At 43.4% G+C, this 22931-nt stretch overlaps 1 protein-coding gene across 4 annotated transcripts in view; it reads left to right on the top strand.

The window, feature by feature from the left end:
- OBSL1 (obscurin like cytoskeletal adaptor 1) overlaps positions 1–22931 on the top strand; it is a 368734-nt gene that overhangs the window by 148216 nt on the left and 197587 nt on the right. For all 4 annotated transcript variants that reach the window (XM_069227203.1, XM_069227206.1, XM_069227205.1 and 1 more), the window contains exons 11-14: positions 2596–2868; positions 9946–10218; positions 18718–18993; positions 21338–21613. In XM_069227203.1, the coding sequence (XP_069083304.1) occupies positions 2596–2868; positions 9946–10218; positions 18718–18993; positions 21338–21613 (1098 nt within the window). The remainder of the gene's footprint in view (positions 1–2595; positions 2869–9945; positions 10219–18717; positions 18994–21337; positions 21614–22931) is intronic.

Genomic DNA, 22931 nt, shown 5'->3' with positions numbered 1-22931 from the left:
TGCAGGGGCACTGGAGTAGGACAGAGGGGACAGGGCTGAGAAGGCAGAAGAGACAGAGCAGAAGATGCGGGGCGTTGGAGTAGGACAGAGGAGACAGGGCTGAGAGAGCAGAAGAGACAGAGCAGAAGATGGAGGAGCGTTGGAGTAGGACAGAGGAGACAGGGCTGAGAAGGCAGAAGAGACAGAGCAGAAGATGGAGGAGCACTGGAGTAGGGCAGAGGAAACAGGGCTGAGAAGGGAGAAGAGCCAGAGCAGAAGATGCAGGGGCACTGGAGTAGGACAGAGGAGACAGGGCTGAGAAGGCAGAAGAGACAGAGCAGAAGATGCGGGGCGTTGGAGTAGGGCAGAGGAGGCAGGGCTGAGAAGGCAGAAGAGACAGAGCAGAAGACGCAGGGGTGTTGGAGTAGGACAGAGGAGACAGGGCTGAGAGGGCAGAAGAGACAGAGCAGAAGATGCAGGGGCGCTGGAGTAGGAGCGAGGAGACAGGGCTGAGAGGGCAGAAGAGGCAGAGCAGAAGATACAGGGGTGCTGGAGTAGGACAGAGGAGACAGGGCTGAGAGGGCAGAAGAGACAGAGCAGAAGATGCAGGGGCGCTGGAGTAGGAGCGAGGAGACAGGGCTGAGAGGGCAGAAGAGGCAGAGCAGAAGATACAGGGGTGCTGGAGTAGGACAGAGGAGACAGGGCTGAGAGGGCAGAAGAGACAGAGCAGAAGATGCAGGGGCGCTGGAGTAGGGCAGAGGAGACAGGGCTGAGAAGGCAGAAGAGACAGAGCAGAAGATGGTGGAGCGTTGGAGTAGGACAGAGGAGACAGGGCTGAGAGGGCAGAAGAGACAGAGCAGAAGATGCAGGGTCGCTGGAGTAGGAGCGAGGAGACAGGGCTGAGAGGGCAGAAGAGGCAGAGCAGAAGATACAGGGGCACTGGAGTAGGACAGAGGAGACAGGGCTGAGAGGGCAGAAGAGACAGAGCAGAAGATGCAGGGGCACTGGAGTAGGACAGAGGAGACAGGGCTGAGAGGGCAGAAGAGACAGAGCAGAAGATGCAGGGGCGCTGGAGTAGGGCAGAGGAGACAGGACTGAGAGGGCAGAAGATGCAGGGGTGTTGGAGTAGGACAGAAGAGACAGGATTGAGAGGGCAGAAGAGACAGAGCAGAAGATGTAGGGAGGTTGGAGTAGGACAGAGGAGACAGGGCTGAGAGGGCAGAAGAGACAGAGCAGAAGATGCAGGGGCGTTGGAGTAGGACAGAGGAGAAAGGGCTGAGAGGGCAGAAGAGACAGAGCAGAAGATGCAGGGGTGTTGGAGTAGGACAGAAGAGACAGGGCTGAGAGGGCAGAAGAGACAGAGCAGAAGAATCAGGGGCGTTTGAATAGGGGAGAGGAGACAGGGCTGAGAAGGCAGAAGAGACAGAGCAGAAGATGGAGGAGCATTGGAATAGGACAGAGGAGACAGGGCTGAGAGGGCAGAAGAGACAGAGCAGAAGATGCAGGGGTGTTGGAGTAGGACAGAGGAGAGAGGGCTGAGAGAACAGAAGAGACAGAGCAGAAGATGGAGGGACGTTGGATTAGGACAGAGGAGACAGGGCTGAAAAGGCAGAAGAGACAGGGCAGGAGATGTAGGGGTGTTGGAGTAGGACAGAGGGGACAGGGCTGAGAAGGCAGAAGAGACAGAGCAGAAGATGCGGGGCGTTGGAGTAGGGCAGAGGAGGCAGGGCTGAGAAGGCAGAAGAGACAGAGCAGAAGATGCAGGGGCGTTGGAGTAGGACAGAGGAGACAGGGCTGAGAGGGCAGAAGAGATGGAGCAGGAGATGCAGGGGCGCTGGAGTAGGGCAGAGGAGACAGGACTGAGAGGGCAGAAGAGACAGAGCAGAAGATGCAGGGACGTTGGAGTAGGACAGAGGAGACAGGGCTGAGAGGGCAGAAGAGACAGAGCAGAAGATGCAGGGGCGTTGGAGTAGGACAGAGGAGAAAGGGCTGAGATGGCAGAAGAGACAGAGCAGAAGATGCAGGGGCGTTTGAATAGGGCAGAGGAGGCAGGATTGAGAGGGCAGAAGAGACAGAGCAGAAGATGCAGGGGCATTGGAATAGGGCAGAGGAGGCAGGGCTGAGAAGGCAGAAGAGACAGAGCAGAAGATGCAGGGGCATTGGAGTAGGACAGAGGAGACAGGGCTGAGAGAGCAGAAGAGACAGAGCAGAAGATGTAGGGACGTTGGAGTAGGACAGAGGAGACAGGGCTGAAAAGGCAGAAGAGACAGGGCAGGAGATGTAGGGGTGTTGGAGTAGGACAGAGGAGACAGGGCTGAGAGGGCAGAAGTGAAGAGACAGAGCTACAGGAACAGAACTGAGACTGGATACTTGAGGAAACTCTTCTTCTCCCTCATTTTCTTTCACAATTACCTCTGTGCACTCCCATCCTCTCGCTCACTCTATCCCTCTTCCTCTCAGTCTCTCTCTTCCTCCCTCTCTCCCCTCTTCCCTCCCTTCTTTCCTTCTCCTCAGCTGGGGGCTGTGAGTATCAGGATAGAAGTCAGATGAGGACGTAAGTGAATGAACTTCACCCGCCAGGTCTGAGATCACCAGTGTTGCTTCTCTGGATTTCAGAGCCCCCTGTGAAGATTGTCAATGCCAGTGATGATGCCTCGCACACCTACCTGGCCTTGGAGCGGGTGGTGCTGAGCTGCCAGCTGTCTCGCGAGGGTGCCCCGGTGCGGTGGTACAAGGATGGTGTGGAGCTGGAGGAGAGCGAGGGCTTGCGGCTGGAAGTGGACGGGGTCCATCACCGGCTGGTCATCGCCTCTGCCCGTCCGCAGGACTCGGGCGAGTTCATGTGCGAGGCTGGAGACGACTCTGTGTTCTTCGAGGTGAAAGTGACCGGTCAGTGACATCTCTGGAGCCATCATGAATGTGTGATATGTTTGTGGACCAGGGTCTGCTTCCAGAGCTGGCAGTCATGTGCCCCGCAGAGGGCAATCTGCTGCTTAGAGTGGGCATGTGCTGAGGCCACAGAGTGGAAAGCATGTGCAGGTCAGTCACTGACCACATACAGAGTGTCAGAGGCAGTATTCACTTCGCACACATCTCTAGCAGCAGAGCGAGCAGAGCAAACATCTCCAAGCGGAAAGAGATATGCACAGAAAATATAAACTCAAGTGTCCATGCTGGGCAGCAGGTGTACCAGCTCTGAAGCCTGAAGTGCCCCAGAGGCAGTGGCTGTAGCAGCCAGGCTCCAACTACAGTGTGGGAAGATGTGGGGGTCTCCCCTCGTGAGCCCCCCTTGGTTCTCGCTGACATTGTGTTACTGTCCACAGGTTGTGTAGTTCTCTGCAGCTTGTCTGTCATGTGAAGGTACCACTGGGACCTTCATCTCTCTTTCAAGGTGCTGCAATTAGGATGTTTGTAAAGTTAAGTATTTAGAAAAAGTCACATCTATTTAAATGTTAACTGAAAATAGAAAGGAAATATTGTCAGTTTTGTAAAGAAAATCTGCACCTGCGTGTAGGAGCCAAAAGCTGGGATAGTGGAGAGACTAGTGCAGGTCAGAACCATCATCTGTGCAAGACTTCACTCACAGAACAACAACCTGGCACTCTCATAGTCCCCATGCAAACACCTCTGGCACTTGAACACGTGGACACGTCAAGAGCTCTGTGTGGTCACCCCTTGTCCTCTCCAGGGCCATTGGTACCCTGACTGCTCTGTGCCATGTCATGCTAAGCTCTGATGAGGGATGCTTCCAGAGACAGGACTGAGGTCCAGGGTGGGTCTGCAGTCATCAGCAGCTTTGCACACTAGCCGGGAGGGATGGCTCGGAGTTGTGGGTGGACACGCTCATTACTCCCTCGAAGCCATGGCACCCGTACACGGCTCCACCAGCCTGCCAGCCCACTGGGAAGGCACGTCTTCATGTCCAGTGCCAGGGCCCTGGAGAGCAGGAGACAGGCACCAGGCCTGATCCTTCGGGTAACAAAGAGGCACATTGCGCAGTACCTTGGGGTGTGAAGGTAGCAACTTACTGACATGGTATAGCAGCAGGCCCGACACACAAGGCTGCACCGCTAACATTGCATATGATGACTGTACCACTGACATAGATGACTGTACCTCTGGCATATGACTGTACTGCTGACATATGATGACTGTACCACTGACATATGATGACTGTACCTCTGGCATATGACTGTACCGCTGACATATGATGACTATATCACTGACATATGATGACTGTACCTCTCGCATATGACTGTACCGCTGGCATATGATGACTGTACCTCTAGCATATGATGACTATACCTCTAACATATGACTGTACCGCTGACATATGATGACTATATCACTGACATATGATGACTGGACCTCTGGCATATGACTGTACCGCTGACATATGATGACTGGACCTCTGGCATATGACTGTACCGCTGACATATGATGACTGGACCTCTAGCATATGATGACTGTACCTCTGGCATATGATGACTGTACCTCTAGCATATGATGACTGTACCACTGGCATATGATGACTGTACCTCTAGCATATGATGACTGTAACTCTGGCATATGACTGTACCGCTGACATATGATGACTATATCACTGACATATGATGACTGTACCCCTGACATATGATGACTGTAACTCTGGCATATGACTGTACCGCTGACATATGATGACTATATCACTGACATATGATGACTGTACCCCTGACATATGATGACTGTAGCCGCCCTGACATATGACTGTACCTCTGACATATGATGACTGTACCACTTGCATATGAGTGTAACCCTAGCATGATCACTGTAGCCCAGCATATGATGACTGTACCTCTGACATATGATGACTGTACCTCTGGCATATGATTGTACCACTGACATATGATGACTGTACCCTGACATATGATGACTGTACCTCAGGCATATGACTGTACCTCTGACATATGATGACTGTACCACTTGCATATGAGTGTAACCCTAGCATGATCACAGTACCCCGGCATATGATAACTGTACCTCTGGCATATGATGACTGTACCTCTGGCATATGGTGACTGTACCTCTGGCATATGATGACTGTACTCTGTCATATGACTGTGCCGCTGACATATGATGACTATATCACTGACATATGATGACTGTAGCCCTGACATATGACTGTACCGCTGACATCTGATGACTGTACCGCTGACATATGAGTATAACCCTAGCATGATCACTGTACCCCGGAATATGATGACTGTACCACTGACATATGATGATTATATCACTGACATATGATGACTGTAGCCCTGACATATGACTGTACCTCTGACATATGATGACTGTACCCCTGACATATGATGACTGTACCACTTGCATATGAGTGTAACCCTAGCATGATCATTGTACCCCGGCATATGATGACTGTACCTCTAGCATATGATGACTGTACCTCTGGCATATTATGACTGTACCTCTGGCATATGATGACTGCACCTCTAGCATATGATGACTGTACCGCTGACATATGATGACTGTACCTCTAGCATATGATGACTGTACCTCTGGCATATGACTGTAGCGCTGACATATGATGACTAAATCACTGACATATGATGACTGTAGCCCTGACATATGATGACTGTAGCCGCCCTGACATATGACTGTACCTCTGCCATTTGATGACTGTACCACTTGCATATGAGTGTAACCCTAGCATGATCACTGCACCCCGGCATATGATGACTGTACGTCTGGCATATGATGACTGTACCTCTGGCATATGATGACTGTACCTCGGCATATGACTGTACCTCTGACATATGATGACTGTACCACTTGCAAATGAGTGTAACCCTAGTATGATCACTGTACCCCGGCATATGATGACTGTGCCTCTGGCATATGATGACTGTACCTCTGGCATATGACTGTACCGCTGACATATGATGACTGTACATTTGGCATATGACTGTACCTCTGACATATGATGACTGTACCACTTGCATATAAGTGTAACCCTAGCATGATCACTGTACCCCAGCATATGATGACTGTACCTCTGGCATATGATGACTGTACCTCTAGCATATGATGACTGTACCGCTGACATATGTTGACTGTACCTCTAGCATATGATGACTGTACCTCTGGCATATGACTGTACTGCTGACATATGATGATTATATCACTGACATATGATAACTGTACCTCTGGCATATGACTGTACCGCTGACATATGATGACTGTACCTCTAGCAGATGATGACTGTACCTCTGGCATATGACTGTACCGCTGACATATGATGACTATATCAATGACATATGATGACTGTAGCCCTGACATATGATGACTGTAGCCGCCCTGACATATGACTGTACCTCTGACATATGATGACTGTACCACTTACATATGAGTGTAACCCTAGCATGATCACTGTACCCCGGCATATGATGACTGTACTTCTGGCATATGATGACTGTACCTCTGGCATATGACTGTACCTCTGACATATGATGACTGTACCACTTGCATATGAGCGTAACCCTAGCATGATCACTGTACCCCGGCATATGATGACTGTACTTCTGGCATATGATGAATGTACTTCTGGCATATGATGACTGTACCTCTGGCATATGATGACTGTACCTTGGCATATGACTGTACCTCTGACATATGATGACTGTACTACTTGCATATGAGTGTAACCCTAGCATGATCACTGTACCCCAGCATATGATGACTGTAACTCTAACGTATGATGACTGTACCTCTGGCATATGACTGTACCACTGACATATGATGACTGTACCGCTGACATATGATGACTGTGCCTCTGGCATATGACTGTGCCACTGACATATGATGACTGTACTTCTGACATATGATGACTGTACTTCTGACATATGATGACTGTACCACTTGCATATGAGTGTAACCCTAGCATGATCACTGTACCCCAGCATATGATGACTGTACCTCTAGCATTTGATGACTGTACCTCTGGCATATGATGACTGTACCTCTAGCATATGATGACTGTACCGCTGACATATAATGACTGTACCTCTAGCATATGATGACTGTACCTCTGGCATGTGACTGTACCGCTGACATATGATGACTGTACCTCTAGCATATGATGACTGTACCTCTGGCATATGATGACTGTACCTCTAGCATATGATGACTGTACCGCTGACATATGAGGACTGTACCTCTAGCATATGATGACTGTACCTCTGGCATATGACTGTACAGCTGACATATGATGACTATATCACGGACATATGATGACTGTAGCCCTGACATATGATGACTGTAGCCGCCCTGACATATGACTGTACCTCTGACATATGATGACTGTACCACTTGCATATGAGCGTAACCCTAGCATGATCACTGTACCCCGGCATATGATGACTGTACCTCTGGCATATGATGACTGTACCTCAGCATATGACTGTACCTCTGACATATGATGACTGTACCACTTGCATATGAGTGTAACACTAGCATGTTCACTGTACCCTGGCATATGATGACTGTACCTCTGGCATATGATGACTGTACCTCTGACATATGACTGTACCGCTGACATATGATGACTGTACTTCTGACATATGATGACTGTACCTCTGGCATATGACTGTACCTCTGACATATGATGACTGTACCACTTGCATATGAGTGTAACCCTAGCATGATCACTGTACCCCAGCATATTATGACTGTACCTCTTGCATATGATGACTGTACCTTTAGCGTATGATGACTGTACCGCTGACATATGATGACTGTACCTCTAGCATAGGATGACTGTACCTATGGCATATGACTGTACCGCTGACATATGATGACTATTTCACTGACATATTATGACTATACCTTTGGCATATGACTGTACCGCTAACATATGATGACTGTACCTCTAGCATATGATGGCTCTACCTCTGGCATATGATGACTGTACCTCTAGCATTTGATGACTGTACCGCTGACATATGATGACTGTACCTCTAGCATATGATGACTGTACCTCTGGCATATGACTGTACCGCTGACATATGATGACTATATCACTGACATATGATGACTCTAGCCCTGACATATGATGACTGTAGTCGCCCTGACATATAATTGTACCTCTGACATATGATGACTGTACCACTTCCATATGAGTGTAACCCTAGCATGATCACTGTAGCCCGGCATATGATGACTGTACCTCTGGCATATGATGACTGTACCTCTAGCATATGATGACTGTACCTCTGGCATATGATGGCTGTACCCCTGGCATAAGATGAACACACCCCTGACATATGATAGCTGCACCTTTAACATATGATGAATACACCTCTGACATATGATGACTGCACCTTTCACATACGATGAATACACCCAACATATCATGGCTGCACCATTAACATATGATGAATAAATGCCTGACATATGATGGCTGCACCGTTGACATATAATGAATACATCCCTGACATATGATGGCTGCACCGTTAACATATAATGAATACATCCCTGACATACCATGGCTGCACCATTAATATATGATGAATATACCCCAACGTAAGGGTTGCCCCTTTAACATATGACAACCACGCCCTGGCATCATGGATGCGCAGGTGGTGTTCAGTGCCCTCGCATGTTGTACCAGGATTTATGGCATATCAGGGCGCTAAACTCGTCAAACAATGACAGCACCAGATATTAGTTACAGCGCCCACACCCATGACTAGCTGTGTGACATATGATAGTGGCCCACGTGCTGCTTGGTACTTAAAACACTTTTGAACACAAGTGTATGAAATTTGTGAAAGAAAGCAGGCAAAGCTGGTCATCTGTACCAAACTAAATTCTCCAAAGGAATTGAACATTTTGCAAGGAAGAGCCTAGCAGATCATGCCAACAAAAATCATTTCAGTATGGCCCCATGTGGAGCACATTCCACATGGTGATTCAGGACAGTTATATATACATGTTGTGATCAATAGCCCGCACACAGTGCTAAAATGCCCAGGTATCTCTTTCAAATAACCATTAAATAAGAAGCACTTACAAAAGTTAATTATAATTAATAAAGACTGCTTTTGGCCTGATTAAGTCAAGCACATCGCTAGCTATCCATCTGAGATCATTTCATCAATGTCTGGTATTTAGGGAGCAGGATCCTCTCCAAGTTGCCTTTTTTGTCATTCTGTTCCAGACTTTCTAAAGCCAGCCATGTGACACCTTCATCAGGGCATGAACAGATCAAGAAAAGAGCTACCCAGAGCAGGGTCTCCTCCAGCCATGTGCTGGAGCAGGGCTCCCCACACATCCCTTTACCGTTCACACTTCCTCTCCCAAGTAAGCTCCATTGTATGGACAGAAGGCATTCACCACAAATCTGGTGGTATAGTTTGTAAACCTCTGTTGGTTACATAGAACATCCCGGGAGTACAGAAGTACATGGGCACACCACACAAATGTCATATTTGTGGTGTCCCCATATTTAAGTTAGATCTGGAGTATTTTGCACCCCACAGAGTATGTTGTTTTCGTTGCCACTCTTTCATTCTTTCCTCTTGAATCTCAGGGGTGGGAGGGAGAACAGCCCCTGTGTTTAGAGTTTACAGTTTCTCAGCACTAAATTCTTCCCTTGATTACAAGTCTGTCTGGTCTTGGTGTCCTTCCTGCTTTTAGTGGCTACTCGATCTCTATTCAGGAAAGATGTTTTCTCCAACCTACCTTATGATCCTTATCTGGATTTATGCCACACATGTTCATCCCACTGAGGAACAGGTCCTCTTGTGCAACAGGGAGTGTTAGCAGTGAAAGAACACACTACTCATTTAATGCATGTCTGAACAGAGTGAAAGTTCAGTAGTGTTCACTTGTGAATTTTCTCTGTGACTCTGATCAGATTTTAAAGATGGAAAGTCTAGCTGCGCTCTTTGTTCACTCTCGCACCTGTCTCGACAGAGCCACCTGTAAAAATCATGAAGTCAAACAGCAGTGACAACCGCACATACCTGGCCTTGGAGCGGGTGGTGCTCAGCTGCCAGCTCTCTCGGGAGAGTGCCCTGGTGCGCTGGTACAAGGATGGTGTTGAGCTGGAGGACAGCGAGGGCATCCGCCTAGAAGCCGACGGGGTCCATCAGCGACTGGTCATCACCTCCGCCCAGCCTCAGGACTCGGGCGAGTTCATATGCGATGCCAGAGACGACTCAGTGTACTACGACGTGAAAGTGACTGGTCAGTGACAGTAACCATTATGGTGGGGGTACAGGAGGAGGCCATTTGTTGGAGATTGCACTATTTCACAAGAGTCTGTCGTAGCACTGTAGTGTTATTCATTACAAAGTATCCTAGCCTTGCTCTAAGGAGGTATCCTCACTTCTAGGTTGCACCAATTGTTTGGGATCTAATCTCACTCACTGGGAGATAGGCACTCAGATGGGTGCCTCATTCACTGTAGAGTACTATCACTCATATGAAGGTACACTAACTCACTGTAAGGTAGACTAACTCACTATAAGATAGTGTCACTCATTCGAAGATGTCCTTGTTCTTTTGTAAGGTAGACTCAAAGTTTAGACCTAAAGTCTAACTGTAGTAGTAATAAAATTCGACTCTTTGGGCTAAACTTAGACTTTTGTGCTAAGTTTAACTTTGTGAATCGGGCCCATTCATTACACACTACTGTCACTCATTTTAAGATAACCTCGTTCACCGTATGGTAGACTCACTCATTGTAAGGCACTATAACTCATTCAAAGATATCCTAGCTCATTGCAAGGTAGACTCACTCACCATAAGGTAGACTCACTGATTGTAAGGTATTATCACTCACTAAAATATATCCTTGCTCATTGTAAAGTAGACTCACTGACTGTAAGGTACTATCACTCATTTGAAGGTATACTGTTCATTGTAAAGGAGACTCACTTGTTGTAAGGTACTGTCACTCCTTCAAAGATATCCTTGTTCATTGTAAGGTAGACTCACTTGTTGTAATGTACTGTCACTCCATACAACATATTCTTTCTCATTGTAAGATAGACTCACTTGTTGTAAGGTACTGCCTCTCATTAGAAGATATTTTTGCTCACTGTAAGGTAGCTTCACTCATTGAAAAGTACTATCACTCGTTAGAAGATATCCTTGCTCACTGTAAGGTAGGTCCACTCACTGTAAGGTACTATCACGGTTAGAAGATATCCTTGCTCACTCTAAGGTAGGATCACTCAGTGTAAAGTACTATCACTTGTTAGAAGATATCCTTGCTTACTCTAAGGTAGGTTCCCTGGTACTATCACTGGTTAGAACATATCCTTGCTCACTGTAAGTTAGGTTTACTCATTGCAAGGTACCATCACTGGTTGGAAGATATCCTTGCTCACTGTAAGGTAGGTTCACTCATTGTAAGGTACCATCACTGGTTAAAAGATATCCTTGCTCATTGTAAGGTAGGTTCACTCATTTAAGGTACCGTCACTGGTTAGAAGATATCCTAGCTGACTGTAAGTTAGGTTCACTCATTGTGAGGTACCATCACTGGTTAGAAGATATCCTTGCTCACTGTGCGGTAGGTTCACTCGCTGTAAGGTACTATCACTTGTTAGAAGATATCCTTGCTCACTGTAAGGTAGGTTCACTCATTGTAAGGTACCATCACTTGTTAGAAGATATCCTTGCTCACTGTACAGTAGGTTCACTCATTGTAAAGTACTATCACTTGTTAGAAGATATCCTTGCTCACTGTAAGGTAGGTTCACTCATTGTAAAATAGTATCACTTGTTAGAAGATATCATTGCTCACTGTAAGGTAGCTTCACCCATTGTAAGCTACTATCACTTGTTAGAAGATATCCTTGCCCATTGTAAAGTAGACACACCCATTGCAAGGTACTATCACTCATTTGAAGATATCCTTGTTCATTGTAAGGTAGACACACTCAATGTAAGTACTGTCACTCATTAGAAGATAACCTTGCTCATTGTAAGGTAGACTCACCCATTGAAAGGTGCTATCACTCATTTGAAGATATCCTTAGATATCCTTGTTCATTGTGAGGTAGACTCATTTGTAATTTAGTCACTCATTAGAAGATAACCTTGCTAAGCTTAAGGTAGACTCACTTATTGTTATGTACTATCACTCATTCAACAATATCCTTAGATATCCTTGTTCACTGTAAGGTAGACTCACTCATTGTAAGTTACTGTCATTCATTAGAAGGCAACCTTGCTCATGGTAAGGTAGACTCACTCATTATAAGGTACTATCAGTCACTGTAATGTATTATTCCTCATTATTCGAAGATATCACTGTAAGGTAGACTCACTCATTGTACGCTACTGTTGGTCATTAGAAGATAAACTTGTTCATTGTAAGGTAAATTCACTCATTGTAAGGTACTGTTCTTATCAGAAGATACCCTTGTTCATTGTGTAAGGTAGACTCATTCACTGTAAGGTACTATCACTCGTTAGAAGATATCCTTGCTCACTGTAAGGTAGGTTCACTCATTGAAGGTACAATCACTCGTTAGAAGATATCCTTGCTCACTGTAAGGTAGACTCACTCATTGTAAGGTACCATCACTGGTTAGAAGATAGCCTTGCTCACTTTAAGGTAAGTTCACTCATTGTAAGGTACTATCACTCGTTAGAAGCTATCCTTGCTCACTGTAAGGTAGCCTCGCCCATTGTACGGTACTATCACTCGTTAGAAGATATCCTTGCTCATTGTAAAGTAGACTCACCCATTGCAAGGTACTATCACTCATTTGAAGACATCCTTGTTCGTTGTAAGATAGACACACTCAATGTAAGTTACTGTCACTCATTAGAAGATAACCTTGCTCATTGTAAGGTAGACTCACCAATTGCAAGGTACTATCACTCATTTGAAGATATCCTTAGATATCCTTGTTCACTGTGAGGTAGATTCATTTGTATCTTAGTCACTCATTAGAAGATAACCTTGCTCATCTTAAGGTAGACTCACTCATTGTAAGGTACTATCACACATTCAACAATATCCTTAGATATCCTTGTTCACTGTAAGGTAGACTCACTTGTAAGTTACTGTCATTTATTAGAAGGTAACCTTGCTCATGGTAAGGTAGACTCATTCATTATAAGGTACTATCACTCACTGTAATGTATTATCCCTCATTATTCGAAGATATCACTGTAAGGTAGACTCACTCATTGTACGCTACTGTCGGTCATTAGAAGATAAACTTGTTCATTGTAAGGTAAATTCACTCATTGTAAGGTACTGTTCTTATCAGAAGATACCCTTGTTCATTGTGTAAGGTAGGCTCACACACTGTAAGGTACTATCACTCGTTAGAAGATATCCTTGCTCACTGTAAGGTAGGTTCACTCATTGTGAGGTACCATCACTTGTTAGAAGATATCCTTGCTAACTCTACGGTAGGCTCACTCATTCTAAGGTACTATCACTCAGTAGAAGATATAAGGTAGGTTCACTCTATTGTAAGGTGCTATCACTCGTTAGAAGATATCCTTGCTCACTCTAAGGTAGGGTCACTCATTGTAAAGTATTATCACTAGTTAGAAGATATCCTTTCTCACTGTAAGGTAGGTTCCCTCATTGTAAGGTACTATCACTCGTTAGAAAATATCATTGCTCACTGTAAGGTAGGTTCACTCATTGTAAGGTACTATCACTCGTTAGAAGATATCCTTGCTCACTGTAAGGTAGGTTCACTCATTGTAAGGTAGTATCACTCGTTAGAAGATATCCTTGCCCACTATAAGGTAGGTTCACTCATTTTAAGGTACCATCACTGGTTAGAAGATATCCTTGCTCACTGTACGGTAGGTTCACTCATTGTAAGGTACTATTACTCGTTTGAAGATATCCTTGTTCAGTGTAAAGTAGACTCACCCATTGCAAGGTACTATCACTCATTTGAAGATATCCTTGTTCATTGTAAGGTAGACAAACTCAATGTAAGTTACTGTCACTCATTAGAAGATAACCTTGCTCATTGTAAGGTAGACTCACCCATTGCAAGGTACTATCACTCATTTGAAGATATCCTTAGATATCCTTGTTCGTTTGTAATTTAGTCACTCATTCGAAGATAACCTTGGTCATCTTAAGGTAGACTCACTCATTGTAAGGTACTATCACTCATTCAACAATATCCTTAGATATCCTTGTTCACTGTAAGGTAGACTCACTCAATGTAAGTTACTGTCATTCATTAGAAGGTAACCTTGCTCATGGTAAGGTAGACTCACTCATTATAAGGTACTATCACTCACTGTAATGTATTATCCCTCATTATTCGAAGATATCACTGTAAGGTAGACTCACTCATTGTACGCTACTGTCGGTCATTAGAAGATAAACTTGTTCATTGTAAGGTAAATTCACTCATTGTAAGGTACTGTTCTTATCAGAAGATACCCTTGTTCATTGTGTAAGGTAGGCTCACACACTGTAAGGTACTATCACTCGTTAGAAGATATCCTTGCTCACTGTAAGGTAGGTTCACTCATTGTGAGGTACCATCACTTGTTAGAAGATATCCTTGCTAACTCTACGGTAGGTTCATTCATTCTAAGGTACTATCACTCGGTAGAAGATATAAGGTAGGTTCACTCATTGTAAGGTGCTATCACTCGTTAGAAGATATCCTTGCTCACTCTAAGGTAGGGTCACTCATTGTAAAGTATTATCACTAGTTAGAAGATATCCTTGCTCACTGTAAGGTAGGTTCCCTCATTGTAAGGTACTATCACTCGTTAGAAGATATCATTGCTCACTGTAAGGTAGGTTCACTCATTGTAAGGTACTATCACTCGTTAGAAGATATCCTTGCTCACTGTAAGGTAGGTTCACTCATTGTAAGGTAGTATCACTCGTTAGAAGATATCCTTGCCCACTATAAGGTAGGTTCACTCATTTTAAGGTACCATCACTGGTTAGAAGATATCCTTGCTCACTGTAAGGTAGGTTCACTCATTGTAAGGTACTATTACTGATTTGAAGATATCCTTGTTCAGTGTAAAGTAGACTCACCCATTGCAAGGTACTATCACTCATTTGAAGATATCCTTGTTCATTGTAAGGTAGACAAACTCAATGTAAGTTACTGTCACTCATTAGAAGATAACCCTGCTCATTGTAAGGTAGACTCACCCATTGCAAGGTACTATCACTCATTTGAAGATATCCTTAGATATCCTTGTTCGTTGTGAGGTAGACTCATTTGTAATTTAGTCACTCATTCGAAGATAACCTTGGTCATCTTAAGGTAGACTCACTCATTGTAAGGTACTATCACTCATTCGACAATATCCTTAGATATCCTTGTTCACTGTAAGGTAGACTCACTCAATGTAAGTTACTGTCATTCATTAGAAGGTAACCTTGCTCATGGTAAGGTAGACTCACTCATTATAAAGTACTATCACTCACTGTAATTTATTATCCCTCATTATTCGAAGAAATCACTGTAAGGTAGATTCACTCATTGTACGCTACTGTCATTCATTAGAAGATAAACTTGTTCCTTGTAAGGTAAATTCACTCATTGTAAGGTACTGTTCTTATCAGAAGATACCCTTGTTCAGTGTGTATGGTAGACTCACTACTGTCACTCAGTAGGCATGCTTACTTATTGTAAGACTCATTGAAAGGTGGTCTCACTTATGGGAGATAACCCGTCTTGTTAAGTTATTTTCACATATTGGGAGATAGCCTCACTCATTTAGAAGCTCCCTGCCTTGATGTGTTGTCTTAACCAATGGGAGGTAGCCCCATTTATATTACAGGAGTTTCATGTGTGAAACAGTAGCCTTTCATTGGACGCTGGTCTCAGTTTTTGGGATATAAGTTTGCACAGTGGAAGGCAGATATTCAAAAGGTGGCCTCTCTCGCTGTAAGGGAGCCTCGCTCATCAGAAGGTAGTGTCAGGTATAGGCTGGCAGCTTCACTCAATGGAAGTGATGCTTGCTGATCATAAGGTAGCCTCACTGGCTGGAAGAGCGCCTTCCGCATCACAAGGTTGGCTCTCTCACCTGAAAGAAGTCGTGCTCCTACGAAGGTGGCCTCTCTCTATAAAAGAGCCTTGCTCGGAATAGGTAACATCAGGTATTGACCGGTGGATTCACTGATTGGAAGAGAGTCTTCCTCATTCAACTAGTCCTTCAGTTTTAAAGTTATCTTTACTCATTGTTAGCTTTACGTATCATTCACTTGGTCATGGGCTCACCCATTTGTAGGTATCCCCTTTCACTAGAAGCAAGTGCCGTATATAGAAAGGCAGCCTTAGTCATTGGAAAGTAGCCTCTTCAAAGGAAGATGTCAGAATACAGAGCACAGATGTATCGGCCCACACAAATATCATCATTTAACTACATAAATCCAAAACCCAATCCAGGTAGGTGTGCATAGGGAGGTATAGGTTTACCAGTCTTCACTCAGCATACATGTACCTTGAACATTCACGTCCACATAAATGTGGAGTTATTTATAGTATTTACCTATAAAACCTTACTTTCGCAATATATTTAAAAATTTGTACTAGTCATTATTTTTGTAGGGTGCTATTTCATCCATGATATTCAACATTCAACTAGTGTACCAAGATCCTAGAACTTACCTACTAGGAAGTAGCATAAATCACTAAAAGAATTTCTAACTCATAAGAAAGTAACACAGTTTATTAGAAGGTGGTATTATTTATGGGGCAGGTGCCCTAACATTTGGAAGTTACCTCTCTCATTGGACAGTAGAGCTGTTCACCGGGTGGTAGCGTCACTCATTGGATGGGAGTATCATACGCGCTAAGGTAGCCGTACTCATCCCATGATAGTCTCACTCAGTCAAAGCTTGCCTCACTTGCGGTATGGTATCTGCAGTCAACAGAATGCTGGAAATCTTTTGGAGAGACTGTAAAAATAAAGTAACAATACAAATAAACTGAAACAGCATCATACAACATTACTAATAGCTGTATTGGAAAATGCGTTTGAATTTAGCGAATAGATACATGAAGTGGACTAATAGCCACATTTGCACAAATTAATGAGCCCAAGATAACAGTTTCCTGCACACAGCAGTGCGGCTATCCTGATCTCAGCAGATTACTAAATGATTCAGCTGATCAACTCTACGGCAACGTGTGGAGATTGATGGAAGAATGAAAGGATAATGAAATATCGGCAAGAAAAATATTTCCAAAAACTATTGAGGGCACCTTGCATATAAAGTCAAGAATAGTGACAATAGAAATGTAGAAGTCAACAATATCATCAGAAAATATCACATTTTAAATAAATATTGTAGACTGTTGACTTCAAAACATATATTAATAATAAATATAATATTACAATTAAAAATATACCTAAAAACAAATAATTAAAATATATAATTTCAAATTATCACAAAAAAGTTACCATAACATTAAAATAAATACAATTATTATTTAACCAAATAATTCAACATGCTACTAAACAATAATTATAATTACATGCGCTTGGTGTTAGAATATTAAAATAAAATAGCACTAAAATAAAAAATAAAATTTTACTACAAAAAACTAAAATAAAATTAAACTAACTTTTAAAATTAAAACAAATGCATGTTAAAATGATTTAAAACAATTTAGATAAAAAAATTACACACAGAAGGTTCAAATACACTACTCCCACTTGATGAGTAGTATGGTCCGTGTTGGACATAGGAGGGGTCAGATTTACGATACCCGTTTCAACTAAAGCAGCAGTAGGGAAAGTGTTGGATGTACAAGTCAGGATTCAATCTGGCAGCATTTGGGAAAGTGTTGCATTTTGGAGGTGTGAGATTTAGCAGTCCACTCCCATTTTTTAAAATAAAACATTTAAATTTAGACAAAAACAATACCATTTTGAAATTTCTCTAAAATAATAAACATATTAATTAAATATAAAACACACAAAGTTTAGTTTGATAAATACAAACATTATATTGCACATAAAATAAAATGTTTTGAAATTATTGGAAAAAAGCTATTACAAATATATCCTTAATAAATAAAAAATGACACAATTAAAAAATAAATGCATTGACTAACCAACAATCAATTGTTTAAAAATAAACAAATATTGAAAGTGAATCAATTAATGCACATATGTAAATATCAATCAAATAATTATAATACATAAAATATTAATTATAAATGTAAAAAAATATATATTAAAAAACATACCACCCAACATCCTGCTTGTAAATTAACAATTTCTAATTACATTAAAAAAGGCATTTCATATCAACCTTTGCAATATATTTGAAAATAAATAAAACACAAATATTATTACAATACTAATACCATAGAATACTAAAATAACTAAAAAAGTTTTAACTAATTAAAGACCATTATACACAACTATTTTAAGGAAGATATTATGTACAACTTTATTTAAAAAAAAAAATTAAATTCGCAAAACATGACATTCTTATGTTCTGTGTTCTGCTCCAGGACAGTCTTGACATTGTGACATTCATCACAATGTTTTGTCAGAATACTGCATGTGAAATATCTTCTGGCATCTTATTGGCAGTGACTCGATGATGGTTTAAAATATTAAAGATGTGACCATAGAGAGATGGTAGAGCACCTTAAGGGAAGCTGTAGCTGGGCCTGAGTTTGTGGGAGGATAATGTTGCTGTGTGCGTCTGATCTCATATTTACTATTTTTCTGGTGCTCACTGTTCTTGACCAGAGCCTCCGGTGAAGTTAACCTACCCTACCAGTCGCGTTGTGGAGCTTGGTTTCCTCACCCTGGAGCACGTGGAGCTGAGGTGTGAAGTATCTCGTGCAAACGCCGAGGTACGCTGGTTCAAGGATGGGCTAGAGGTGGACGAATCTGAGAATCTGCACTTGAAAGTTGACGGCCTACGACGAATACTCATCCTGCCTCACGCTTCGCTAGAGGACTCCGGGGAGTATATCTGTGATGCCAGTGATGACTCTGTGTTGTTCGACGTCGTAGTGAAAGGTGAGATGTTAGGATCTAGTGTTAGTTGGGACAGAGATGATGACACAGTGATGATTCTGTGTCCTTTGGCGCCCTAATAAAAGTTGAGATGTTGGGATCCAGTGTGGGTCTAGTCATGGCTCAATGTCCTTTGAGGTTCTAACGAGAGGTCAGGCAGTGGGCTGCATCCTTGGGGTGTTTTGGAGGCAGCAACACAGCAAGTATTGGTGTTCTTTGACATCTCAGTGGTTGTTCAGATGCTTATTTCAAGAATAGTGGCCTCCATCTTTTCTCATTCCAAGAAGAATAAACTTTTATGAGTTTTTGATGTTCAATTTGGCCTTGGTGAGAGGAGCCTTACAACCCAGTACACCATGATAGAACCACAATAGAAACAGCCAAAGCCTGGCAAAAAGAGCTTCACCATCTGAAGACTCCAGTTCAAATAGGGCGAGTAAGAAGAGTTGTGCCTTTACTACTAAACGAATTGCAGCGTCATCACTAGAAGATATCCTCACTCTCTGAAATGTTCCTTCATCCTTTGCAGATGTCTGCAATCAATGTAGGCTGCTCCACTCAGTCTCCATGTCAGAAATTGTGTCACTTTCTGAAAGATTCCTCACTCGCAGTAAGTGATGTTCACTTACTATAAAGCCCCAACATTCACTCAATGATAGCCTTACTTACTAGAAGGAAGCCTCACTCACTAAAAGTGGCCATTATTCACTGGATACATGGTGTCCTCAGTCACTGGAATATACCCACACTCATGGGATTTACCTTCAGGTTCTAGAAGGACTGGAGGGATCTCACTGAAAGGTTCCCACACTGACGTAAGTGTGATATGCTGACTGACTGGTACCCGCACTGAATGTAAGGTTTCATCCTCTACTGGGTGTTACTGTACTCACTGGTCTGATTTTCTGGAAATAGTCCTATGTACTGGAATGTATCGTACCTGCCGAACATTATCCTCACTCAATCTTTATACCCTCACTCACTAGATAGTGCTTACCACTTATTAGAGGATAGTATATCATTCAAATGTATGTTTATGTATGTGTGTTTCACTTTTTTCTGTTGCAGTTCATGATGATATCACTGATGCTTGATGAGCACACACTATATTGCACGATGCCATACATAGAGGTAGTAGTTGATTTGATATGGCTTGGCATTTTAACCCTTACGTTTCCTGATATCTGAATCTCAAAACAAGCCTTTGTCCCTGGTAGCCACATACTGTTGGATTCCCAGAAAAAAGGAACTAAGCAGGTTACTTAACTGAGTCAATGTAAACCAGCCCCCAAACCTTGCTTGTTGTCTCCCATTTAATACGGTCCGCAGGCGAGGTAGCAACGCCTTCAGTGATGGACAAATCGTAAGGGCCTCATGGTGTCCCCATGGTGCCGACGAGCCCCGGCATCAGTCTGTGGGGTTTGAGACCCTTTTAGAGTCGCCAGCTGGAGTGAGCTTGAGAAAGGCGTCCCCCTCCTCTCTACATATCATTGAAGGACATAGCAAGGCTTGTGATCTCAAATGCAACCTAAACCATTGAAAAGTTCACAAACTTTACACCATAGAAACATTTAGCACATGAAGCCCCAGGTTATGAGTTTTGGAAGTAATCCACTGAAAGATAGAATTCTAGGGGTGAATCACCTTTTAGTGGAACAGAAATTGTCAAAGGACTGAGGCACAACTTGTACTAAAGTACGTTTGAACATTGTTTTTCATCAACAAAAAATTATTTAGGAAGATTTCTGATTCATGCCAATTGAATGTCCACCATTGGCTTTCAGAGTCTGTTACATTCACACTGCCTTTTGATAATGTCATTAATGTAAATATTTTCTTGGAATCTCTGAATTTATCAGCTGTCTGAGCCTTAGACCAGGGATGAATCAAGGCTCACATTGAAGAGGTCATTGTGGTTGTGTTGTGTCAGGGGGATTATCTTTGTATTTACCCATCTCACCAATACCCTCCACCCCTTCAAAGCGTGTGTCCTATATGTTCTGTGGTGATCTGCAAACAAAGGGATAGTGGACTCTAAGTGGTCTGATGGAGCACCCACCTGTGCTAGAGTTCTGCACACACAAATCCGTTCTGTGGAACATATTAACACACACTTGAATAATTTCTGGGATTAGCAATTGCCATCTGTTTGGAATTTCTAACATAAAACATAGCATTTGTGATACAAGGGTAGGTTTCTGTGCAAAAAAGCAATGTGGTAAATAATTATGGATTATAGGAAAATCTTAGGTGAAAGAATTTGGTGAGATGAGCAGGAGGAGTAGGGAACGCATGAAGCATGATATCTCCGTAACTTTCAGCTCATTCTTCGTCTTGTTCACTTCAGAACCAGCGGTGAAGATCCTGTACCCAAGTAAAGACCCACCACCCTTGAAGGTCTTTGCTGGAGAGCCGCTCACATTGGCCTGTGAGCTCTCGCGGAGCAACGCCCACATGCGCTGGTGGAAGGACGGCCAGGAGGTCAGAGAGGATGGCAACGTCTTGCTGAATGCTGAGGGGGTCCAGAGAAAGCTAACGATTCAGTCAATCGGACTGGAGCATTCTGGGAAATATGTGTGTGATGCAGTGGATGACTCCAGGCACTTCGCTGTCCACGTTTCTGGTGAGTAAGTCAGCATGGACCAGTGTTTCAATAGAGGCCCTGGTTACATGTGCATGGGTGGTCCCTGTTGTTTCATGATGCCTACCATTAACAATGTGTCAAGCATTACCAGTGTTAACTGCATATCCTATGGTGGTCAATAATGTGGCGGTTTGGTCAAACTGAAGAACTATTTATTGGCTATACGATGTGGCATGAAACATCCATACAGAAGTGGCCCAGGGGCAACTGATGCCCCAGGAATGCTGCACACCTTACTGTCCTTGAGGCCTCATTACATTCCAATGAGCATCTTGAAACACCAGGGACCATCACAGCACCTCTGGCACATAGTGACCGAAGGTCACTGAAATGTTACAAAAGAGTATTGCAGAAACAGAGTATATTCAGAATACGCACCACCACTCTCTGCTCTGATTGTGTATCTAATCAATCAATCAGTATTTATAAAGTGCGGCATCTCACCTGTGAGGGTCTCAAGGCGCTGGAGTTGCGAGCTGCTTCGCGGTGCTCTGTTTATTCAAACAGCCATGTCTTTGAGTCCTTTTCTGAATTTCCAGAGCAATGTTACAGAGGTGCAGGGGAAGGCCAGGCTTCGGCTACCAGGTGAGAGAAGGAGCATCCTCCACTGTTGGATAGACAGACCGGGGGGGAGGGGTCTGGGAGGAGACAGATCGTAGGTGCCTGGTCGGTTAGTGGAAGGTCATGCTTTTGTTGATGTATACTGGTCCTTCCTTGTGCAGGTCTTTGTAGGCGTAGGTCCGCATCTCGAACTGGCATCTCTTCTGGGTGGGGAGCCAGTGGAGTTTCTGGGGTTGCAGGATGATGTGAGCCCATCTGGGGAGGTCAAGGATTCTTTACACTAGATCAATTGAGCACAGCATATATATCCTGAGTGGCATTTCTTGGCATAAAGATCTGATTCCACCATATTTCATCAGATCTCTACTAGATTCCTTCTTCTCCTCATTAGGGGCCATATGTACAAAAGTTCAATTATGCATTTCCTTATAGCAATATATTGCAAATTTGGAAATGCAAAACATTCCCTACCCTTGTGGCTAAGGCCCCCTCTTAAATGTAAATTGTAAAACAAAAAGTGGTTCTTTTGTAAAGCCTGTGCCCTTGGGGATAGTACACGCTTCAAGGCACTGCAAAAAGTGTATATTTGGGCCTTTTTGGAGTTTGCACATGGTTACCATCAATTTGAATGCCACTTTCGCATTTAGGAAATGTTTTGTACATGTGCTTAGGCAATTGCAAATCGGAAATCCCAATTTGTGATTTCCTTTTTTGGTAATTGCAAAATATGATTTTT

Source organism: Pleurodeles waltl, chromosome 3_2 (genome assembly GCF_031143425.1).
Source record: "Pleurodeles waltl isolate 20211129_DDA chromosome 3_2, aPleWal1.hap1.20221129, whole genome shotgun sequence".
In the NCBI taxonomy this organism is placed as follows: Eukaryota; Metazoa; Chordata; class Amphibia; order Caudata; family Salamandridae; genus Pleurodeles; species Pleurodeles waltl.
This window is presented reverse-complemented; position numbering and strand designations above follow the sequence as displayed.